General features: G+C 33.8%; 3 protein-coding genes across 3 annotated transcripts; all 3 read left to right on the plus strand.

Annotated features, from left to right (window-relative positions):
- Positions 1-7,771: 7,771 nt before the first annotated feature.
- On the plus strand, positions 7,772-9,144 carry LOC112715350 (probable carboxylesterase 1). The gene has a single exon (XM_025767112.3). It carries the CDS (start codon positions 7,846-7,848, stop codon positions 8,911-8,913), a length of 1,068 nt encoding a protein of 355 aa, XP_025622897.1. The 5' UTR covers positions 7,772-7,845; the 3' UTR covers positions 8,914-9,144.
- A 2,595-nt stretch (positions 9,145-11,739) lies between these two features.
- LOC112717404 (uncharacterized) lies at positions 11,740-20,516 on the plus strand. Its single transcript, XM_029289634.2, has 9 exons — positions 11,740-12,365; positions 14,484-14,619; positions 15,432-15,511; positions 18,400-18,776; positions 18,884-19,118; positions 19,200-19,416; positions 19,515-19,607; positions 19,683-19,784; positions 19,910-20,516. Exons 6-9 carry the CDS (start codon positions 19,258-19,260, stop codon positions 20,384-20,386), a joined length of 831 nt encoding a protein of 276 aa, XP_029145467.1. The 5' UTR covers positions 11,740-12,365; positions 14,484-14,619; positions 15,432-15,511; positions 18,400-18,776; positions 18,884-19,118; positions 19,200-19,257; the 3' UTR covers positions 20,387-20,516.
- LOC140173117 (uncharacterized) lies at positions 14,070-17,645 on the plus strand. Its single transcript, XM_072204124.1, has 4 exons — positions 14,070-14,208; positions 15,432-15,511; positions 15,564-15,567; positions 16,354-17,645. The coding sequence occupies exons 1-4, from the start codon at positions 14,070-14,072 to the stop codon at positions 17,643-17,645; spliced, it is 1,515 nt and encodes a 504-aa protein (XP_072060225.1).
- Positions 20,517-25,539: the final 5,023 nt, after the last annotated feature.

Below are 25,539 nucleotides of genomic sequence, written 5' to 3' on the forward strand. Positions count from 1 at the left end.
CGACTCGCAAGTGGTGACCTCCCAGATAAGCGGAGAGTATCAGGCAAAGGACCCAAATATGAAGAGGTACTTGGAGAAAACTCTGGAGCACCTTGGGCGCTTTGCAGAGACCGAGGTAAAACACATAACTCGGGATCTGAACAGCAGAGCGGACGCCCTATCCAAGTTAGCAAGTACCAAGCCGGGAGGGAACAACAGAAGCCTGATCCAAGAAACCCTCCAGGAACCCTCAGTAGTAAAAACAGAAGACAAACAAGAAGTACTTGAGGTAGTCGGTTTAAACCTCGGATGGATGAACCCCTTGGTCGAATACATGAAATTCGACATCCTCCCGGAAGAAGAGAAAGAGGCTAAAAAGATCCGAAGGGAAGCACAACACTACACCTTGGTGAGAAATATTCTCTACAGAAGGGAGATATCAACACCGTTATTAAAGTGTGTACCGACCTCAAGAACTGCCGAGGTATTGGAGGAAGTACATAGTGGGATCTGCGAAAACCATCTCGGAGCAAGGTCACTAGCCAGGAAAGTAATCCGAGCTGGATTCTACTGACCGACCTTGCAGAAAGATGCCACAGAATTTGTGAAAAAGTGTCAACCATGTCAGATGCATGCAAATTTCCACGTGGCTCCACCAGAAGAGCTCATCAGTATCACTTCTCCATGGCCCTTTGCAAAATGGGGAATGGATTTGTTAGGTTCTTTTCCCCAAGCGCCAGGACAAGTCAAATACCTGATCGTGGGAATAGATTACTTCACAAAGTGGATAGAAGCAGAACCATTGGCCACCATCACCGCTCAAAGAAGTCGGAGGTTCCTCTACAAAAATATCATCACAAGATATGGGATACCTTATTCCATTACTACAGATAATGGAACCTAATTCACCGATTCTACCTTCAGAAGCTTAGTAGCCAGTATGAAAATCAAACACCAGTTCACCTCGGTGGAGCACCCGGAAGCCAATGGGCAAGCCGAGGCAGCCAACAAAGTCATACTGGCAGGGCTAAAGAAAAGACTGCAAGAAGCAAAAGGAGCTTGGGCCGAAGAGCTCCCCCAAGTGCTATGGGCTTACAGGACAACGCCCCAATCCGCCACTGGAGAAACGCCCTTCCGACTAGTCTATGGCGTAGAAGCAATGATACCAATAGAAATCAATGAGCAAAGCCCAAGGGTAATTCTCCATGACGGGATTGGAAACATACAGGGGCACAAAGAGGAGCTCGACTTGCTCCCCGAAGTCCGAGAAGATGCCCAGATAAGAGAAGCAGCGTTGAAGCAAAGGATGACTACAAGGTACAACAAAAAAGTCATTCGAAGAACATTTGCCCCGAATGACTTGGTCTTGATCAGAAACGACATTGGAGTCAACAAATCGAGGGAAGGAAAGCTCGCCGCGAATTGGAAGGGACCATACAAAGTCAATGAAGTCTTAGGAAAAAGGTTATTATAAAGTAACCGACCTGAACGGCACCGAGTTACCGAGGTCGTGGCATGCTTGTAATATGAAAAGGTACTACAGTTAAAAGCAAACTCTACTCCCTGATGTACTCTTTTCCCAACTTCATGATTTTTTCCCAAAATAAAAGGGTTTTTTCTGGAGAAGGGTTTTTAACGAGGCATCATAGTAGGGGCTAAGGGAAATAGATTGTCAAAAACCCTTAGTAGCAATAAAGTACCTCCCCCCAATTAATAAAGATCTTTTTTTCATCTTACAAATATCTCTTATAAATTCCTTTTTTGTTTTCTCTTTCTTTCTACGAAACGCGCCGACTTAAGCTCGACAAAACGTGAAAATCCCATGAACCGACCTAGATGGTCGTCAGGATAACACGACGAGGTGCAAGTCGGTGTAAAGAGGTTATATAAGCTGATCGTAAACAACTCGAAAACAACTCGACTCATAAGTCGAAACAAAACTCCGAGTGGAGAAGCTCGAAAACACTTCGACCCAAAAGTCGGAGTGAAGAACCGAGCAGAAGAAAAACGCATCGCAAAAATAACCTAAGTCATAAGAACTTAATAAAACATAGTTGAGCATAAGGAATAACAAAAAAGAGATTGAAAAAACCTAGGAAAAAGTTTAAGGGCTGTCTAAAAGTCTTTAAACAAAAAGGCTCAGAAAAACAGACAGGCCAATGGGAAAGGTTTTCGGAAAAAGATCAAGGGGACTTCGAAAAATCAAAATCAGAAAAGCATACACGCATAAGGTAACTTAAACCCTTATCCAAAAAAGGGTATTTATTTTGTTAATTTAAAACCCTTATTAAAAAGGGCACTTTCTAAAATATTTTGTTTACGGCCTTAAAAGGCCAAAAGAAATTGTCCAAACACCACCAACAAACAACATGTAAAGAGTTTAAAAAACGGGGGACTTACAGGCCGAGCCCCCATATAGCCATAAAAAAGTTATTTCTGCAGAGGAGTAGATGGATCACCACCACCAGAGTCAGGAGGAGCGCCACCAGGATCAGGAAGAGAGGCAACCACGGGAGATGAAGAGGAAGTCGGAGGAACAACAGAAGAACTCGAAGCGTCCTTAGAACGAGGAGGGGACTCAATAATCCTCTGCCCCCGAGTCTTCAATTCTGACTCGAAAACGATTACGGGGGCAGGAGGATCCACAATAGCACCATCAATGACGACCTTGTCTGGATCTAAAGGAGAAAGATCCAAGTCAGGAGCAATAACTCCGACCTGCTCCTTGAAAATCCTCCAAGCCTCCTCGGCACCATCAGCGATAGAGTCCTCCAACTCGGCATACGCATTTCGAGAGTTCAGCAAATCCTTCTTCACAGACACAAGATCTTGAAATAAACTCTGATAACTCTCTTGTGCTGTCTTCCTCAAACTCGCCTCCATGCTGCATTGGGCTCGCAACTTACTCTCCTTCTCCCGAAGGCTATCCCTCTCCGCCCTCAGCTTGGCGACCTCCTCCTTCAACTCCCTCTCATGCTCCTGATAAGAAAGAAGCCTCCCCTCCAGCTCCTCAACCTTCGAGGTTAACCCCAAAGAGCTGAGAGGAGTCTTCTCAAAAATATCCAAAAGCTTGCCACAAACACCTGCCGCCCTAAAACTCTCCTCAGCCAGAGTGGTGAGGTGGTTTCGAACAGAAACATCATCCATACTTATATGAGGATAGATGTTCTTTCGGACGAATGCCAGAGCATCCACCTTAACCCCACCATCAAAAGAAGAGCCAAACTCTAAAGTCTTGCGCTTCTTCTTCTCTGGCTCAGAAAGAAGTCGGGCGGAGGGGAGCGGCCGAGATAAGGCTGAAGAAGAAATCACAATGGGCTGAGAGGGAGTCCCCACGTTCTGAGGAGGAAGAGGAGGAGGAGGAGGGGAGATGATTGCCCTGGCACCACCAGCCCTGGCCCGGGACTTTGCTTTAGCCTCCTGAACTCTCTGGTAAGATTCCTGAGCATTCTTCCTTGCCATGTCTGCAAAAGAAACAATTAACAAAAATTACAAGTCGGCAGATACAAGTTGAAAAGTTGAAAATAAGAAATGTATATATATATATATATATATATATATATATATATATATATATATATATATATATATATATATATATATATATATATATATATATATATAAAAACTACCTAGTTGCGACCGAACAAAGGTCGGCGATCCTTGGAGGAATTTCCTAGTATCCAAGTATGGGGCCCTCCCCCACACTTCTCGGAAAAACCCCATAATGGCCGCCTCCACCTCATCTAGGTCGTCCAGACCGTACTTCTCACAAGGGGAGGCCTCTAACCAATAGAGGGGAAAGCGAGGGGAAGAATTCTCATCCAAGAAAAAGGGATGGTGACCCTCTACAGCTTGCACTTTGAAAAAATAATTTTTGAAGTCGTGGAAGGATTCATCAAAAAGGGTGAAAATTCTCCGACCTTGTATGGCTCGGAAAGACACCCATTGCTGCTTATTATTTAGCCCACTAAAGGGCTTAGTCATGTGGAAAAGATAGAAGAAAATCCTCAAAGAGGTCGGAAAATCCAAAGCGTGACAAATAAATTGGTAAATTTTCAGAAAATCCCAAGAATTGGGGTGAAGTTGGGTAGGGGCAACTCGACAGTGGTGCAAAACAGACATCTCAAAATGCGAAAAAGGAAGAAAAACACCCAAACGGGTGATCATACATTCATACATGAAGAAAAAATGAGGGGCCGCCTCATCGACCCTCCCAAAACAAACCCGGTCTTCTGGACCCGGGACTACCAACTCATACTTTGGCTCGTCCTCCTCAGAAGTACAAATCCTGTGGTGAGTACGAAGATGAGTAATAAACTCAGCATCGATCAAGGGTTCCTCCCCTAGGACCGTGACATCAACCCATTGAGAAAGAACTTCTACGGAAGTCATTTCTTTTTTCTTATAAAGGGTGACAAAAACCTACAAAAGAAAAAGAAAAGGAAAATAAAAAATACGGTCTCTAAAGGGAGGAGATACGGAGCCAAAATCTACAAACCAACCTATCTACCTACAAAATAAAAGCATGCAAACACAAAGCATGTCATGAAAGAAGAAAAGCTAACCTTTATCCAAAAGTGAAGGTTGGAAGAAGCAGAAGTCTCCAAAAGCAAGAACGCAGCACAAATGAAGAAGGAAGAAATTTAAAAAATCGCAGAAACGAAAAATGAAAGAGAGGGAAAGTATTTATAAACATGCTAAGGGGCATAATGGTAAAAGCGGGGTAGTCATTAATGAGAATGCACCGTTACCAAGATCTACGCACATCCCTAACGGACACGACGCTTGATTAGACGTAACCATCAGAACCAATAGGACACGGAAAGTCACGTCGGTTTCAGAAAATCACGTCGGTCCTCCAATAAGTCGGCTACGACCCCGAGTAGAATACTCGAACCCAAATCTTGAAAAAATTGGGCTCGAGTAGGGGCACTATTCATACCCTGGCCCAATAATAAAGGCCCAGGATCAAGCAAAGGACCTAATCCAAAGGGTTGGGTCTCACCAGTACCAATCTTCATCCTATGAAGTCGGTACTCACCACGACCTGTTCTAAAGAAGTCGGGCACGAGATTAGCTGGCGGATAAACACTCATTTAAATGAGTAACTATCCCTAGAATCTCTCTAACCACTTCATCGAGCCATATCTTAACCTCCCTAAGATAATGGGACGGTTAAGGCCCTAAAAATATGGCACTACTCCAACGGTGGTTATTGGCTCACCACTATAAATACACTGACACCCCTCAGGTATCTCTAAGCCCAATACTCTCTAGACCTGCTCACACCCTTGCTAACTTAGGCATCGGAGTGTCTTTGCAGGTACCACCCCCATCTCCTCGCACAAACAAGTCGGACGGAGCCTCCCGAGTTGCAGACCCATTCGGAGTCCTCCTCCTTCACACATTTGGGCCAACCAACTCCATCCAGCCCATCAATCTCCGGTTACCCACCGTAACAATTTCACTTCTAATTTTTCATGTATATTATTATTTTTTGTAATTTTTATTATTTTTTTGTTCATATTAATTTTTTTATCATTTACTGTTCTTTATGTCTAATATTTTTTTATTTTTTTTTATCATTTTTGTATAATACTATTTTTTTATTATATAACAATTACAATTACAAATTCTAAAAAGCCGAATAAAAAATAAATTGTTTTTGTAAAATACATCAACAACATATATTATATGAATTAAATTTTTTATCTAATTTTCCAACAGTAACCAGCTATCATGAATATAAACGTAGAAGTAACAAATTTTAACTTCACGTGAATATACATTCAGACGTGTAAACCACGCGTGTTAATAGAATCCGCGACAGAGATAACGAATTACATATTAATTGAAATATTGTAATTGCGTCTGGTCATTTGTAAAGTTATATTTATGTAAACTTTTTTTCCAATTATTTTATTTGCATAAATTTCCCAACTTATAATGTTGTTTTATATATTTTTTAAACAAATTAATTATTCATTATAATAATAAAACCTGTTATAATAAAATAATAAAATACTTTTATAACAGTATAATTAAATTTTGTAACTTTTATAAATACCAACAACATATATATTCCTATACATACAGTAATTAATTGATACTTAATTCTTTATGGTATATATATATATATATATATATATATATATATATATATATATATATATATATATTTGCTTTAGAACAATTCAACTATCATACTAAGTGTATATAAAAAAATCAGTTATTTATATAAAATATATATTAAAAATGAGTTAAATAATATATATATATATATAATTAACTTAATAATTAATTTTTAATATACGGGTACTATTTTTTATAACTCAGTTTACACTACTATTTCATCACGTGTTCCAAGGAACAACTCAGCAGGATTCCCATCTACCCAACGTTCCTAGACAATTTAAAATTGCCATGTATCCTGTAAACAATTGCCCCAAGAAGATTTTGGATTCGCAAATTTTGAAGAATGGTTCAGTTGAGCCTTCAATATCTATATTGTATTTATCAAAGAATATTGAGTAGTTGAGAATTAGATTAGTAGTAATGAGTAGCTGTATGTAAATTTATTTATGATAGTAGTTGATTATATTTCTATAAATAGTTTTGTATTCTTTCATTATCAACACATTTGAAGATATAATTTATTGTTTTAGTTTTCTCTCTTGATTTCTAACAGTATTATTAATCAAATAAGATTTATTTTTATAACAGAATTTTTTGCATAAAAAATTAAAAAAATTCTAATTGAAATGGTTCCAAATGCAATTTATTTTTATATTTAACTTTTTTTTAATGTATGTAAATCCGGTGATATTTATTTAAAATTTATTCCCAAAATCTATATGCTTAATTAGAACCATTTAGAACAACTTTTTAAACTCTTTATAGTAACAAGTAAATTTTTGCAGGGGTGTATATTTTATATTTTTTCGTAAAATGATTCACGAAAATAAAAATTAACTCCAATAATATGTTAATCTTTATATTCATGTTGCTAAAGGGTTATATCATATTATATCATGCATTGCACGTTTGTGTATTATTGTATTATTGACTGAAGCAATGTATAGAATAATAACATGTACAAATTGACCATCTACAAAGGAGGGGGAAAATAAATACAACATTGATGGTGCCTGCATGCATCTCAGATCGAGAACAATAGAAAAATAAAAAATTGAATGGAAGCATGATTCACATGTTCAATTTCTCTCCTATACTAAAATATAATTGAATTTAACTAGGAAATTAATTACTTTTTTAGTTAATATTAATCAAATTTTGTTAAAATTATTTTTTTATTCTAAATTTTAAATTTAAAATCTTAAATCTTAAATTTTAAATTTTTTATAAAGTGAGAGTTAAAAATTAATTTCTTATATTTATTATTTAAAATTAAAATTTAAAAATTAATATTATACTCAATATGCGTAACAGCTGTATGTCAAATATTCAAGAAGTAATTTAATTATAGAAAAAGTTTAAAAAATTAATATTTTTATTAAAATTTGATCAATATTTAATTAGTAAAAAAAGATAAATAATTTTAAATTATTAAATATGATTTTACATTATTAAATATTAATTTTAGCTAATTAGTATAATTTAAAAAATAAAAATATTATTTATACAATAAAATTAACCACTAAAATCAACCATCAATTAACATGTGTAAGAATAATAACAATTTAAAAAGGTAGATTCCAGCTAACATGTTCTCTTTTTCGATGAAGAATGGAGAATGGTTATTGGTTGAATCCATTCGTTATATAAGTGAAGCCTTGGTCCGCTTAAACCCTCACCACATTCATCACTCTATCTTAGCACTTCAACAAACACACAACAACAACAATGGCAACCATGACATCGTTGACCTCCTCCGTCCTCAAGCCATATGCTTTCTTCCGTATGATGACCCCTACGCCACCTCGGGAAACAAACCTTTCATTCACCTACAGCCCTAATAAGATTCATCAATCTCTCTCTCTAAGCACTGCACCAAACAACGAAAAACACATAACAACCCCGCCGAAAAAGGAGATATTTCACGAGTTCGACTTCTTTGTTGTCTACACAGACGGAACCGTGGAGGTCCTCCGTCCTCCACCAGCATTCGTTCCTCCCTTCGAACTCCACATCAAGGATGCTGAAATCATCACCACCACCAACGACCCCCGCCTCACCGCTCGCCTCTTCCTTCCAAAAAACCCTGACAACAAAAAACTTCCCGTCGTCCTCTACTTCCATGGGAGTGGCTTCTGCTCCAGGTCCGCCCTCTCTCCAGAATATACTAACCATCTCGCTGACATCGCCAATCAATCCAACGTCCTCGCTGTCTCCGTAGAGTACTCCAAGTTCCCGGCCCGACCACCACCCGCTTGCTACGAGGAGGCCATGGCCTCCCTCGATTGGATCGCGTTGCATGCAAACGGGGCCGGGCCGGAGCCTTGGCTAAACGACTATGCCGACCTGCAGCGTGTTTTCGTCGCCGGAAACAGTGCCGGCGGTAACATCACCCATTACGTGGTCAGCAAAGTGGGAAAAACAGGACCACCTAATGGTATAAATGTGGAGGGTGCGATTATGGTGCACCCTTTCTTTGGTGGATTAGGGGAAGATAGGCAGTGGTTGTATATGTGCAAGGATAATAAGGGGCCAGAGGATCCAAGGCTGAAACCGGCGGCGGAAGATTTAAATACGCTTGGGTGTAGGAGGGTTTTGGTGTGTGTGGCGGAGACTGATCCGTTGAGACCTGCTGGAGAGAACTACTTTAGGGATCTGAAGAATAGTAGTTGGGGTGGGCGTGTTGAGCTGGAACTGAATAAAGGTATTGGACATTCCGATCAAGTTTATAAGCCATATGACGAAAACTCTCGTCTCGTCGTGCCAAGGATTGCTACTTTCATTAAGCAACAATAAATCTGTTATCTGTTCTGATCTGATCTTGACGTCAGAAATGAACTTCTGTTGTTTTAGATATTGATGTTTATAATAAATGAGTGTAGGACTCACTCAAAATGCATATGTTAAAGACTCACAATCGCCATGCATGCATGCATGCCTCCCTCCTTATTAGTATTGTTTACTGAAATGTATCCGTATGTCCGAAAATTTATAAACTATTTTTATATTACAAGACAAGTTTTCTTTTTTCTTGGCATTACATCTTTTAATTTGCATGATAGTACGACGAAGGAGAGAATTTTAGATGAATACAAGCTTAACAGATTTAGATATAATTTTAAACCTAAATTTTAGAGAGAAAAATACTAGGTGACCATCAAAATTTATTGTTTTAGTTATTACTTAGTTATTAATTTAATTTTTTTAATCTAATTCTTTTAGTTTAATAATTCAATAATATACTTTATCACATACTTTTAAATATTAATAATTAATTAATAACTAAAAAAAATAAATTCTAATATCTTTTAAAATTTACTTTTAAAAAATCAAAATAAAGGTGGGATATTTTATTGCATTCTTGCATAAGATATAAGGATCGGAGATCTTTCATATCAATATCAATGTATCTAATGTTAAGATACTAATTTTTTTGTTTTTATTTCTTTAATTAATATTAATTATTTCTATTTTTAACAATAATAAAAAATATTAAAGATATAATACTTTTTATTATTATTAATTAATTTTTTCTTTTATTTTAATAATTTATAACAAAATTTAATAAAACAACAAGCTAAATTAGTAAGTGATGAGAGAAAATAAAATAAAACAAATTTAAAACCATTATAAATAATCCATAAAGATTTTGATTATAATTGTCATAGTACATGAATTTTTATTGCGGTTCTATTATAATTATGTGAATCACATACTTCTTTTTTTTATGTATTTTCTCTTCTTCGTATGTTTCTTCTTTATTATCGTTCTATTATTGTTATTACTAATATTTTTTTTATTTCTTCTCCTCCTTTTTTTCGTAGTGGTTATTGCAGTATTTTTTATTTTTTTATTTTTGTTGGAACTTTTTTCTTATTTTTATTCTAAGAAGGTGAAAAAAAATTATAAAAAGGTGAAACAAAAACAAAAGATGAAGAAGAAAAAGAAGATGATGATAATGATGAAGAAGAATAAGAGAAAAGAAAATTTTGAATCGTACAGAATTTATCAAAAATATAGCACTAAATTTTTTTAACGTGAAACATGAAGTTTTTTTAATTTTGACAATGAAACTTTATAACCGACATGATGATGATGATGATGATGATGATGATGATGATGATGATGATGATGATGATGATGATGAATAAGAGAAGGACGGTGACAAAAAGTTTTAAACTGTGCAGAATTTATTAGAAATAGCATTGAAATAATTTTTTAATTTTGACACAGAAAGTTTCTTAATGATAAACAAGAATAATGATGTGTCAAATGATAAACAAAAATAATGATGAGAAAGATAATGATGTTGATGATGATAAAAAAAGAAGGAAGGAGAGTTTTGAATTGTGTTGAATTTATAAGAAAAATAGCACCAAAATTTTTTAATCGTGACATAAGAAATTTCTTAATTTTTATATCAACATTTTTTACCCATGAGAGAGAAAATTTCTTAACCAATTCTTGTTATCATTGAATTGATTGAGGGGTATTGAATTCATATATAAAGGTCTAATTATTTATGTGTCATTTATAATAAATTGATGTAGCTTTTAATTGTACCTAAAATGCATTTGAATATATTTTGTTAGTTAAATGAGTTAAAATTTTAGATTTTTTATTCTCAAAAGTTTCTTGTGCTATTAACAAAAAAAATTTGTGTTATTTTTGTTATACTAATTGAAATACTAAACTAAGAAGAAGATGATAATTATAACACCCTACCACACAAAGCTATACGCTATAGTTGTAACTTGTAAATCAAAGGTGGTGAGACATTACTATACTTAAAAAGAGAGATACATGCAGAATAATATAACTAGAAACCTATGAAAAACAGTAAACGTTGATAGCCGTCAATCACACATGAACATTTTAACGCAATAAACATCATATACAGAAGCAAAATATATAAATAAGTTCAAGTGAGGGTATATAATAGTTACAAGTCTCTACCCACGAAAAAAGGTTGGTTAAAATATTACAACATAAGAGAATCTACAAAATATACACTTTATCTCTCTAATAAAAGCTTCTAAAAAGAAATTCAAGTTATACAATAGTATATTTTTAAAAGGAGAGAGAACTCTATAACCAAAATACATATCAAAAGAATCATCTTCGTTTTATCATAAAAAATCTCGCATTCTCAGCAAGGTGTATTGTGTTCTACATCTGAAAAATATAATAACAATAATGGGTGAGAATTTGAAAGTTTCTAGTAAAATAATAATTCTAAATAAATACTACATAAGAAAATATGAATTATCTAAACAATCCTAATTTTTAACTTCACATGAATTCAAATCAGAATCTTAACTAATCCATACAAAATTAATTTTTTAAGTTAAACATATTTTGAACTACCAAGTAATAATAATAATGATGGTGATTATGATGTTGATGGTCTTAAAGATAGAGAAAATGGAAAAGAAAGAACAAGAACCCAAAAGGTAAAAATTAATTTGATTAATAAAAAATGTTAATAATTTCTTGAACATGTCAATCACTCTCATAAAATTATATATTTTTTAAAAATTTATTTGAATAATAATTTTTAATTAAAGAAAAAACTAAAATAGTTTTCATGCATATTCACTACAAGAGAACCGGGTGTTAGCTGCGCTAAAACACCAGCCCCTTTTCCAGAGCGCTGCTGTTCGAGGGATCTGCTGCCGTTCTTCATGCGGTTTGAAGGTCCGCATCTAATAATCTTATTGTCGGCCCAAATTGCCGGCCGTTCTCTCCCACCGCTCCAGATTGCTCTATTTTGTTGCGATTCCTGCTGCGTGAATACTCCTCCGCTCCAAATAAACTGAACTAAGGCGGTATTGGGCCCTCACCGCAGCAGAAGACATTGGGGGGAAGGGGATTTTGCCTCGCTAAAATACCCAGAGCAAATTGATTTCGCGCGATAACCTTCAAGTATTTGGCGCGAGAACCCTTCGTCAGAGCCAAGGTATAGCAATCAACAAGGCTCCTTCCCCGCCTTCCCTATCCTTCCCTCTGTCAGATCCAACCCACTCCGCTCCATCGTTGTTCCGGTCACCAGGATCCTCTCTCCTCCGTGTAGCTCCTGTGCACGAAGGTGAAGTAGAAGGGGTCGTCGGAGTCTTCTCCTTCTGCCGTGCATGCGTGTGAAGTCGGTGGCGTCATCCCAATCCATCCGTCCCTGTGTCATCCTTGGCAGCCTTCTCCCCTTTGGCGGTGCTTCCCGTTGCCGATTGCACTAGTCTCCCCTCTCAGTGGTTAGTTCCTCTCCCTCGTCCCAATTTAAGTTTCAGGGCTCTTGAGAAAACTATTCGAGCATCAATTTAATCTTTTTGCTTTATTAATTTTGGTCTGAACAACGTATTTTGATTAATTCTGACCAAATTTTTCTTCAATTTAACAATCAGATTGAATTTTTCCCCAATATCTGAACCCCTGAGTCTTGATGTGTTTTTAGGAGTTAGTTGATTTACTTGTTAAATGCTGAAAAACCTGCTTGCTTTGCGTAGAACCTATGATTGCTTTCTTCCATATCAAGACCCATGCACTGTCTATCTGAATTTAATTTACAATCCTTTAATTTTTTCCATTTATATTTCTCAATCTTTTCTGGGTCGAAGTTGAATTTGTGTGGCGAGGGCTTCTGGTGAGTTCATTGCTCTTTTTGCGTTTGTTGTTCGGTGTGGTAGTTCAATAGCTGCTTCGATTAGGTTTTGCAACTAAGGTTGTGTTGAGTACATGGGTTGTTGCATTTTCCCTTCCGTTTGATTGTGTTGGTTTTAGTATGTATGTTTCTGATTTTGCGTTCTGTTCACGTTATCAATCGGCGATAATTTTGGAATAACATGGGTCTTGACTCAAGTCCTTTTTTTTTCGAAATTTTTGTATGAGTTTTAATTTGAGCTAATTACAAAAGAACGTTATCTTTTAAAATCAAAGTAGAACAACTGACATAGTATTAATGAAATTATATTTTATAGTGTTGATTAATAAGACTCTGAATAGTCTTCATGTTTTGATGTTGGAGATGTTTGTGTTTTTGAGCTCACCAATGAAAAAGATCTGTTTGATGTTCATATTTGTAGAGCCCAATGCTAGGGTAATGTATTAGAACTTCAGGAACTAAGAGCTCTTAATTCTCAAATAAGATTAATTTCGCGGAGATGCATCACCTTTTTTTTCCTTTTCTGCATAATCAAACTTTTATATTTGGTTTGTAGCAGGTTTATATATGTATGTACTAAGTATTTTAATTTTAGAATTCTTGTTTTGTCACTTCATGATTGCATAGTTAGATTCTCAAAGTGAAAGTCAAGGCTGTGTTTGGTATAAGGATAAGAAAAAGCGAGGCAGAATTTTCTATGGATTTGTATATATATTTGTAAAATTTGAACAAATTGGAGAGGTTATGAATTCTTTTAAAATAATTTCTGAGTCTTTTTCACATTTAAGAACCTTATTAATACATTAAAGATAAAACCATTTTCGAGAGTTGAAATGTTTTATGAAATAGTTTGATTGAATAAAAACCAGGTTCCAAAGAAGCAAAGTGAGCACTAACTCAAAATGTAGGATTATGAAATAGTTTGATTGAATAACAACCATGGTTCCAAAGATATTTTCCTATTATTCTCTGCACCTTGTGAGTCAACAAGCACACACTTCTGATGATGAGTACAGAGGGTTCTCACAACCTGAACCAAGAGACTCAATCAATTAAACTAGGACTAATGTCATAATGTGAATGTGTATGTGAAAGAAGATTTCAAGTGCAGGAAATCCATGCCTGTTGCTTGAAAATACTGAGATTATTGCTTGCATAACGCAGAGATAGTACGCAATGAACAGCTGAGTTTTTAAAGAACTGTTTGGTTTCTTTGTTCATGAGTTTGCATCACTCCATCCTGCAATGAACAAGATCAGCTTTAGAACCCATCTTGCACTTGAACAGAAATGAATGAATGAATGAAAGAGCAATTACAGTTTTGATAAGGAACTTGTCATGTGAAGTTCTGTCATCCCAAATGAGCATAACAACTCTAAGACCATCTTGTGATTTGTACTGCAACAACTCTCCAAGTGAAAGCTCTCCACCACAAGGCAATGGCCTTGCTGGCTCTCTAACAAGCTTTATTGGATGATAAACTGACCAACCTAGGGGACATCTTCTCAAGAATCTGTTTCTTTACTAGATCATTTACCATCTTAGTAACATCTTTTCCAGAATCCGTTATGAATGTTTATTTTCCATGGTTTTAATCTCAAGATCTCTCATCAGCTTATCAATATCTTGGTTACCATTGTTCAATGTTTTCTCTAATTCTCGGAGTTAAATTCGGACTTTCTCTGAACTTAATTTGTTTGCATTGAATCAGGTTCTCTGACGAGCGGATATATCGGAGCTCTGGAATAATTTACTTGGGGTGTATTCGTGTAGCTGCAGCTGTGACAGATATTACAATAGAGTAGAACCAAAGGGTCTTGCACAAAGTCTTTTGGGCAATTTATTAAGTATTGATTTTTATATTTTTATTTGATATATTTTGATTTTAGTTGAATTGGAGGATCATGTTGTATTATCTTTGTTTTTTTTTTTTTGCATTTTTTCCCCTTAGGCTAGGCATCGGGATTTTGTTGAATGGGTGATTAGTATATGTAAAATGACATTATAGTTTGTCTCTGAGAGTGTTATAGTGAATAGTGGATTTGGTTCCATACTTCCATTACTGTTAGTTGTTACAAGTTGAATGTGGAAGGCCTGTTGTATTCCTCGTTTCTATTCATCCTTTAGTTATGTATTCGCATTTTGTACTCCTCAGATTTTATTGCGAATTTGCTTATTAGCGTATGAATGTTGCGTTGAACTGTGTTTTGGTGCATACCTTTGACCCAATTTCGCTGTGTTTAGCATATCAAGCGAGTTACTCAGTTATTTGATTTTAGTTAAATGTGAAAATTGTGCATACTCGTGTTCAGCGTTTCTTTTTATTTTATTTTATTTTATTTCTTTATTTTCCATCAGATTTGTACGTGAAATGTATTTTATTTCTTTTTTTTTTGCTGCTAGCAATCTGAGTGAGTTGTTTCTTTTTTAATTGAATGCCAAAATCAAGTAATATTCAGTTTTTGAATACTATTCAGTTTTGACTATGAGTGAGTTGTTTCGTTTCTTTTTGTGACATTTGTGTACGCTTGATATTTTTATATTTCCCCCTTTTTGCTGAGTATGGTTATATGAGATGTTATTATTTGATATGTGTATTCCATGAGGAAAACTGAAGTCTTTTTTTATTTTTCTACTATGTAAATGATTTTGGATGCAGATTTTGAAGGCAAGACAGATCTCAACATTCGTGCTTTAGAGGTTGTGGAAGAACTTAGAACTAAAAGAGCACACAAGCAGGTCAGTTATTAGTTATCACCCTTGAATGCTAATATCCCTATGTCGTTGTCAGTGTTGTAAACAATAGTATATTAATTTCTCATTCTTTTATAACTTGCAGTGAACAATATACAAACGTATATCTGTGGGTGAACTGTTAAACAATTAATAGTCTAAGCTAACATAATAAATGTCATCAGTTAGGAAAAATTGTAATTTTCATTTCTGCATTATTATTCAAATGTTGCCAAGTAGACTCCATCAGTATAATATCATGGGAAGTAGGTATGTTTTGTTGAAAAACCTAAAAGCTTGATAAAAAATCATTATCCATTTGTGTCAGAAATAGGTTAAAAATGCAAGTATACTAGTAGATATATACAATAGTAGTATAGCAGTATATTTGATAATAAAACTATGCATTTTGGGATGTACTTTGGTGCTTGATTGATGAAATTACACGTTAAAAAAAAAGTTTTCCTGCCCATGTTAGCTTATTGACACATAGATATATAGTGGGTACGAATAATAACTAGCCTTTTTTTTATAGTATAATCTCCTCCAGTACGTCAAAGATTAATTTATTACAAGTTATATATACTTATATATTTTTATTTCGTAGATTAATATAATATTCCTCTTTTTCTTTTTCTATTTTTAAGGAACGAATTTTATTTTCCATTTCAAATATTTGCCATCGGACCCAGAGTTTCTTTCTTCCAGTAATTTTTTTTGAAAGTGCAGCATTATTCGGTTTAACAGTCAATTGCCCATTCTATATCAAGTGTTAATTATTTACTTTTTTCTCGTGGTCTGACTTTATTTTACGATTTGTTGTCGTTCCAATTTTTTCATTAAACTAGATATCGATAAGAGTTGGATTTCAAAGTCACGAGTCGGTGCAGAATATAGGGACGATTTGACCAGATTCCTAGATTTTGCATTTGCCAATGCATCATCTGATGGGATGATACGTTGTCCATGTCCGAAGTGTGGCTTCCGCCTCTTACAAAATAGAGAGGATGCGTTTGATCACTTGGTGATCAACCCTTTCCCGTCTACTTACACATTTTGGATCCATCACGGTGAGAGACGCGAGGTCGAGCGCTCTTGTGACGGACAAGAGGAGCAATCTGAACAACATTTCAACGCCCCGATGCTTGATATGGTCCACGATGCATTCAACATCTCAGGACTTCCCGGTCCCGAAGAAGACTCGGAGCATGAACCGGACGAGAGCGCTATGGATGAGTTGCCTAACTTATACAATGAACCTAGTCGAGAGACCCGCAACTTTCACGACCTACTCGAAGACGGGGAGCAGGAGTTATACCCAGGATGTACAAAGTTCTCTAAGTTGTCGTTCTTGGTGAGGCTCTATCACATTAAGTCCATGTGCGGAGTGAGCGATAAGGCCTTCGGAATGATATTGGAGTTGCTTGCGGACGCTTTTGAGCATGCCCGGATTCCATCCACTGTGCACGATGCCAAAAAAGTCATAAGAAAACTCGGTCTCGAGTACAAGAAGATAGATGCATGTCCAAATGACTGCATGCTATACCAGGGCAACGACCAAGAGCTGACCAAATGCAAGCAGTGTGGGACATCTAGATGGAAGCATAAGACTAAGAAGAACTCTATGGTGAGGATCAAGACGGTTGTCAAGAAGAACGGCAAACCACAAGCGGCGAAGATTCTTCGTTACTTCCCCCTTATTCCACGATTGCAGAGGTTATATATGTCTAGTAAGACAGCCGTTGACATGCTGTGGCATAAGAGAAGTCCTAACTCTGATGGTATGTATAGGCATCCAAGGGACGCCGAGGCATGGAAGTCATTTGACGTACGATATCCAGACTTCTCTCGTGATCCGCGTAGTGTTCGCCTAGCATTAGCTAGCGATGGCTTTAACCCTTTTGGGAACATGAGCTCGAAGTACTCAATTTGGCCAGTGGTTCTTATCCCGTATAACATGCCGCCTTGGATTTGCATGAAACGCACTTCGTTCATCCTCTCTATGATTATTGCTGGTCCTAAAATGCCTGGAAATGACATAGACGTGTACCTAGAGCCGTTGATCAACGAGTTGAAGCAATTATGGAGGGGTGTTGAAACTTATGATGCAGTCGAGAAAAAAATACTCTGCTATTGCTGATCCTAATAATAACAATTATCTACGATGTACATCCATTATATTATATATTTAATTAACAAATACTCTGCTTATATATTAGGATTACTAATTACTAATTAATTAATAAGTGGCAAGTAATGAGAGACGTTTAGGCACCAAAAATAATATTAAAGAAACAGCATAATCTTACTGTCGTCTTGACTAATGATATCCTTTCTGACTCCCTCTCACCCCCGGTTATTTTTTTTTTCATAATTTCTCTCATTAATGAAGAGATTAATGAAGAGCCGCCCTGCACCATACGTTGCAATGTCTATTTAGATTTATTTTCTTTTAATATGATTAATTAATTAAGCTTCTTCAAGAATTTGTTGTAATTCCACATTGAAGTGCTATTTTCTATTTTAAATTGAGTATTATTATTGTACTCTTTTGAGTACGTTTGGAAGAACTTGAATTTTATGTGTACTAATCTTGTACTATTTTCTATTCGAATGCAGTTGGGACCTCTGATAATTTATATTATGATGTACAATATTAATTGTTATATTTGGGTTAATAAAAATGATACATGAATAATTATATTTAACATAAATAATTGAATTAATTGTGAATAAATCAATTTTTTAATGTCCCTTGTATTTGATTTCTTTGTTAACATGCTATCTCAACTCATGTACTCATGTAACTGGGTATGCCGGTGTCCTTTTTGCATGTTAATTTATACTATTATGTATATATTAATTGTTATTACTTCGTTTTAATCCGAATGCAGTTGGTTAAAGATGCCTCGGGTAGGTCGTTTCACGAAGAAAGCCCGTGTAGACACAGTATGTCAACAGCCTCAAGTGGAAGGTAATGCAGCTTCAACTTCCCAGAGAGCGGACTGCCCAATTCTACCGCCCAATTCTAGTGCCCCCACCTCCTCATCTTTACGCCCCTTTCGTCCGCCCCGAACCGAACCACTGCCTGCTCCACAGGCTTCCATGAATGATGTTCAAAACTCGGAGTCGGACGCCGAAGAGGTAGACCAGGAGGCAGATGATGAGGTAGATTCTTTTGACCAACATGTTGATAATCTTCTTGCTGCACAGAATGCTCAGAAGCGCAAGCGACGCAAGACCACAGAATTTTGGGATGTTAAAACAATTGGTATAAGAGAACTTTATTTAATTCTACTTTTCATTGCCCTATTTTTCTATGATGTATTCGCAACTTGACTTCAATGGTAGCTAATTAAGAATTAATATGTTTTACAGAATCCGATGGCACAATCAAACAGGTCAAACTGAGTGTGAAGGAAGCTATGAAGCCACCTAACGGAAGAAAGGTCGTACTCAGGTTTAACAATGCACTGCAACTAGTTGGGGATGAAGCAGGTCTATTGAGCGGCGTTATGGGACTGCTAGGATCTGACTACACCAAATTCCCAATCTGCGAGAGGGACTGGAGAAAGGTTCGCACCAGGGACAAAGTCTATAATGAATAGTAAAGGTAAAATGTTATTTTTATTTCTTCGTACCATTCCAAACTCATACTTTGAACACTACTCACTGCTTAATTTTAATGTTGCAGGAAATGTTCCATTTTGAAGAAGATAGTAGAGGAATTATAAAAAGGTATAATATCCAAGATGCTAGGAAGGGCTTGGAAGGAAACGAGGAACAGATTATACCATCGCTACTATGACCCAGAACTTTCATTTGCAGCAAATATTGAAAACCGCCCAGATGGAATTACTGCAGACCATTGGAAAAGATTTCTCGATTATCGCAACAGCAAAGAGACACAGGTAATATAGTTATGTTTCATAACAGATAAAGTTCATTTATGTCACATTTAGTTCGTCAGAACTAGTGTCTAGTAACTCTTAAATTAATGGCATGACAGGATAAGTGTAAGAAAAATGCCGAGAATCGATCAAAGCAGCTTTACACCCACACTGGTGGATCGAAAAGCTTGGCAAGGCTCGGAGAAGAAGAGGTAATCTAATTTTGGGAATGTTTTTGAACTATCTGTTCCTCTACCCTATTCACTTTGTCTTCATTATTGGTACAGTCGGAACGACAAGGGAGGATAGTTAGTAGAGGAGAGTTGTATCTCTTAACGCACAAAAAAACCAATGGCTCCTATATCCATGATGCAGCTCGCGCTATTGGAGTAAGTAATGTGTTCAGAATCGGGAAGTAGTTTCTCCTATGTTTTAATTTTTAAAATTTTATTGGAAGTCTGTGCGGTTAGCGACTAGCTAATAAATGCTCTTAATTGCTTATCTATGTGTGTAGGAAAGAATTGAGGCTATTGAGCAAGGCGATGAATCTTCTAGACTGTTATCCCATAATGATTCGCTTGCTCAAGCTCTCGGAAGAGAGCGCCCGGGTAGGGTGCGTGGAATGGGGTTGGGACCGACTTCTAGTCAAGTCTTCGGTATGAATTCCAATCAACAGAGCAATGGTTTTGAAAGGGAGGAGACCCAAAGGGTGCTGCTTGAACTGCAAGCAGAGTTGGCAGCAGAGAAATTGAAAAGGAAGGCAGTGGAGGATGAAGTAGCAGCCGAGAAGACCAAAAGACAGGCAGTGGAGGATGAAGTAGCAGCCGAGAAGACCAAAAGACAGGCAATGGAGGATGAAGTAGCAGCTGGGAAGGTCAGGATGCAGGCAATGGAGAGTGCTTTGATATGTCTACTTCAAGGGCAAGGTAGGAAGCTGCCATCAGACGTCGCAACATGGATGAGTGCGTTGGAGGGACAAAATAGAAAGTAGTTCTTAGGATTGTGGAACCTTTTCTTCTTTCAGATATACACTTTTATTTTGTTAATTATGCAACTCTTAGTAAGGAGTACACTTTGTTGATATTCGGATAATTATATTAATTAAATTAATGGTTTTGCTATTGTCGTTTACCCAGCAATTTATTTTTTGAGATTTTAAATAATTTAACTTACTAATATTAAGAACGATTTAAAAAAAACGAAAAAAAATGCTCATTGAAATAAAAAACAGCGTGGATTGCCAGTGTACAAAACAGTATTTTTGCGGCCATTTAACTGGAAAATAGTGGCGGTTGTGCACTAGCCGTTAGAAATTTGAAAATTCAGGTTAGGAGATAGCGGCGGCGGTTTTTAACCGCCGCCAGTTACATTTGAAAAAAACATTGGCCGTTAAACCGCGACGTTTCCAAACCGCTGGTAAATGCATTAGCCTTTAAACCGTGGCCATTAAACAGCGGCGGTTTCAAACCGCCGAACATTTCGTGTCGATCACAGATTTCCAGATCGCGGCGGTTTTAAATCGCCGCTAAACATTGTGACGCTAATCTTGGGTTTTGCGGCGGTTGTGCCAGCGGTCTTGAAAACCGCCGCAAAATCATATAACCACCCCCTAATAGGCGACGCTTAACAAACCGCTGGAATCTCGTTTGGCGGCAGTTTAAAACCGCCGCAAATCACGTCAGAAACCGCCGCTAACACCCGGTTCTCTTGTAGTGATTCTTCGCCCAATTAAAAATTTATTTTGCACCAAAATTAATTTAGAAAATATTCTAAATTTCTAAAGACACCCATCATCTTTTAAAATTATATTTTATTAAAAATTCAACTAAAAAATAAATTTTATTAAAACAACAATTAAAAAATATTTCTAACACTTTCTTATCACCAAGTTAAATTAATATTTTATTCTAAAATAAATATAAAAATATTTTTAGATTAAAGAAAAATAATAAAAAAAATTTATCACACCCATCACTCTCTTAAAATTGTACTTTGACCAAAATACATAAAAAATATTTGTTTTTGATAAAACAAAAAATACACCATTTCTAACTCATTTAAAATAATATTTTGCATGAAAATCGATATAAAAAAATATTTTGTATGAAAATCAATATAAAAAATATTTTCTGTCAACGAAAAATATTACAAATTTTTAAAAGACACCCATAACTCTCCTAAAATTATGTTTTCTCTAAAATTCAGGGAAAAAATGAAACTTATTAAAGCAAAAGTTAAAAAATTTCTAATCCATTTGCTTCACAAGATTAAAATAATATTTTATACCAAAATAAATCAAAATTATTTTTCAGTTAAAGAAAAAATTATAAATTTCTAAATCACACCTATCAAACTTCTAAAGTTATATTTTGACAAAAAGTTATATAAAAAAAATTCGCTAAAGCTGAAAATTTTTTTAACCCTTTTTTCTCATTAAGCTAATTTAATATTTCTCACCAAAATCAATACAAAAGTTAATTTTTTACTAATGAAAAATGTTATCAATTTCTTGAGCATGTCAATCACTATCATTAAATTATATATTTTACAAAATTCATATTAATAATAATTTTTATTAAAGAAAAAAATTAAAAAAGTTACACGCACATCTTTCACCCGATTCAAATTTTATTCTGCTCCAAAATTAATTAAAAAATTTTCTAAATTTCTAAAAGATATCCACCATCTCTTGAAATTATATTTTATCGAAAATTCAAATAAAAAATAATTTTATTAAAGCAACAATAAAAATATTTTTAACACATTCGTTCATATCACCAATTTAAATTAATATTTTACTCTGAAATTAATATAAAAATAATGTTAGATTAAAAAATTGTTTAAAATTTCTTATCACACTCATAACTCTCTTAAAATTATTCTTTGACCAAAATTCATAAAATAATATTGTTTTAAAAAAATCAAACAATAAAATATCTCTAACCCACTCATCTCCCCTTTAAAATAATATTTTGTACAAAAATTAATATAAAATAAACTATTGTCTGTAAAAGAAAAATATTACAAATTTCTAAAAGATATCCAACAATCTTCTGCAATTATACTTTGTTCAAAATTTAGAATAAAAATTAATTTTATAGATCAAAAATTCAAAAATTTTTAACTCATTTCATTTGAACGATTAAATTAATATTTTGGAGCAAAATAAATAAAAAATATTTTTTGGTCAAAACAAAAATTATAAATGTATAAATCACACCCGTCACTCTTCTAGAATTATATTTTGGTAAAAAATCATATAAAACAAATTTTCACTAAAGCAAAAATAAAAAATTTCTAATCCTTTCCTCTCAACAAACTGATTTAATATTTTACACTAAATTAATATAAAAATTAATTTTTATTTAATGAAAAATGTTACTAATTTTTTAAACATGTCCATCACTCTCATGAAGTTATATACTTTTTAAAATTCATTTAAATAATAATTTTTAATTAAAAAAATTAAAAAGTTCTTACGCATATTCTTCACCCAATTAAAGTTTTGTTTTGCACCAAAATTAATTTAAAAAATATTCTAAATTTCTAAAGATACCCATCATCTCTTGAAATTATATTTTATTTAAAATTCAAATAAAAATAAATTTTATTAAAACAACAATTAAAATATTTTTGACACTTCGCTATCACTAGGTTAAATTAATATTTATTCTAAAATAAATATAAAAAATATTTATAGATTAAAAAAAGATAAAAAAAAATTTATCACATTCATCACTCTCTTAAAATTATACTTAAATCAAATTCATAAAAAATATTTGTTTTTGATAAAAAAAATCCACTATTTCTAACCCATATATGAGACCCATTTAAAATAATATTTTGCATGAAAAATAATATAAAAAATTATTTTTGCATGAAAATCAATATAATAAATATTTTCTGTCAACGAAAAATATCACAAATTTCTAAAAGATACCCATCCCTACCTCTCCTAAAATTATATTTTCTCCAAAATTCAGGAAAAAATAAAACTTATTAAATTTCTAATTCATTTGCTTCACAAAATTAAAATAATATTTATACATAAATAAATCAAAAATTATTTTTTGGTTAAAGAAAAAATTATAAATTTCTAAATCACACCTATCACACCTCTAAAGTTATATTTTGACAAAAAATCATTTAAAAATATTTCACTAAAGCTGAAAAAAAATTTAACTGTTTTCTCTCATTTTACACGAAAATAATACAAAATATACTTTTTGATTAATGAAAATGTTATTAATTTCTAGAACATGGCAATCACTATCATTAAATTATATATTTTTTGAAAATTCAAATTAATAATACTTTTTTATTAAAGAAAAATTAAAATAGTTCCCCCACGCACATCTTTCACTCGATAATAATTTTATTCTGCTCCAAAATTAATTAAAAACCTATCTAAATTTCTAAAAGATATTCATCGTCTCTTGAAATTATATTTTATCAAAAATTCAGATAAAAAATAAATTTTATTAAAGCAACAATAAAAGTTTCTTTAACACATTCATATCACCGATTTCAATTAATATATTATGAAATTACTATAAAAAAATGTTAGATTAAATAAAATTGTTTAAAATTTATTATCACACTCATAACTCTCTTGAATTATACTTTAACCAAAATTCAAAAAAATAATATTTTTTAATAAATCAAACAATAAAATATTTTTAACCTATTCATATGACTCATTTAAAAGAATATTTTATACAAAAATTAATATAAAAATATTGTCTGTCAAAAAAAATGTTACAAATTTCTAAAAGATATAAGCACTGAATTTATGTAACTATGCATTCATGAATAAATAAATTTATTTTAAAAGATATAACTATTCAATAAGTTATAACCGTTTAACAAGCTGCAACTTTTGAATAAGTTACAATTCTATAAAGAGATATAATTTTTTAAATATAACTTTTCAAATATTTTAAAAATATATCTCACATATTTTTCTACAATTATATTTTATCCAAAATTTTTAAATAAAAATTAATTTTTTTAGAATAAAAATTCAAAAATTTTTAACCCATTTTCTTTGCACGATTAAAATAATACTTTGGACCAAAATAAATGAAAAAAATTATAATTTATAAATCACATCCATCGCTCTCTTAAAATTATATTTTGACAAAAAGTTATATAAAAATTTTTTTGCTAAAGCAAAATTAAAAAATTTCTAACCCTTTCCCCTCACCAAGTAAATTTAATATTTTACACTAAAATTAATATAAAAAATAACTTTTGATTAATGAAAAATATTATTAATTTCTTAAACATGCCAATCACTCTTATAAAATTATATATTTTTTAAAATTAATTTAAATAAGAATTTTTAATTAAAAAAATAAAAAAAATTCATGCACATCGTTTACTCGATTAAGAGTGAATACCCGGTTCGGCTCCTGACAATTTTTACGAAAGACAATGAGGTTCTTAAAAAAAATACATTCTGGCCCCTAAAATTTTTTTCGTGAGACAAATTAGTTCCTACGTCAATAATTTATTTTTGGGGTTAACGGAACGTAAATACGTGGCAAGTTAAGATGGTGATGTGTCTGTTAAGTATCAACTTGGATTGGCATATTAATGAATCACCCAACCCGGTCCCTGACAATTTTTTGAAAATATAATTTCGTGTTTTATCTGCACTTCACAGAACATGATGAGCCCTAAACGCCTCTTCCTCCTTCCTTCTTGTGTAGAATCCTAACTGTCTACCACCATGAGCCATGAAGATCATTCTTTAGAAACTAGGAGTCGCAACCTGCGTGGTTATAGTGTTGGCGAAGAGAGTAAGTGCTGCACCTTTTCTTCTGGAAGAATTGGGCTGCCAAGAAAAAAGAAATTTATATCTCCAAAATGTCACTGTAGGTCCTATGCAATTCTCTTCCAATCTTGCATAGAACTTAATCCGAATAGGTTCTTCTTGGGATGCCCTAATTATAATGTAAGTATTGATTTTTTTGTATATTTCTTAAATTTAAAAATTTTATGTAATTTTAGTTTTTTTTAACAATCAAAATTTTTTATTTTCAGGCACCCATCCCACATTGCAAGTATTTCAAGTGGCTAGATGTATTAGTTCACAAAAATATGGATGAGGACATAGAATGAAGGACTTAGAGATGGAAT

Source organism: Arachis hypogaea, chromosome 10 (assembly GCF_003086295.3).
Source record: "Arachis hypogaea cultivar Tifrunner chromosome 10, arahy.Tifrunner.gnm2.J5K5, whole genome shotgun sequence".
Lineage (NCBI taxonomy): Eukaryota > Viridiplantae > Streptophyta > Magnoliopsida > Fabales > Fabaceae > Arachis > Arachis hypogaea.

Bases quoted from the DNA above. Each gene is read 5' to 3' on its own strand.
- LOC112715350 (XM_025767112.3), top strand. From the start codon at position 7,846: ATGGCAACCATGACATCGTTGACCTCCTCCGTCCTCAAGCCATATGCT.
- LOC112717404 (XM_029289634.2), top strand. From the start codon at position 19,258: ATGCTAGGAAGGGCTTGGAAGGAAACGAGGAACAGATTATACCATCGC. The intron at 19,417-19,514 runs GTAATATAGTTA...ATGGCATGACAG, and splicing joins GCAACAGCAAAGAGACACAG to GATAAGTGTAAGAAAAATGC. The intron at 19,608-19,682 runs GTAATCTAATTT...TTATTGGTACAG, and splicing joins CAAGGCTCGGAGAAGAAGAG to TCGGAACGACAAGGGAGGAT.
- LOC140173117 (XM_072204124.1), top strand. From the start codon at position 14,070: ATGAATGAAAGAGCAATTACAGTTTTGATAAGGAACTTGTCATGTGAA. The intron at 14,209-15,431 runs GCAATGGCCTTG...TTTTGGATGCAG, and splicing joins TGAAAGCTCTCCACCACAAG to ATTTTGAAGGCAAGACAGAT.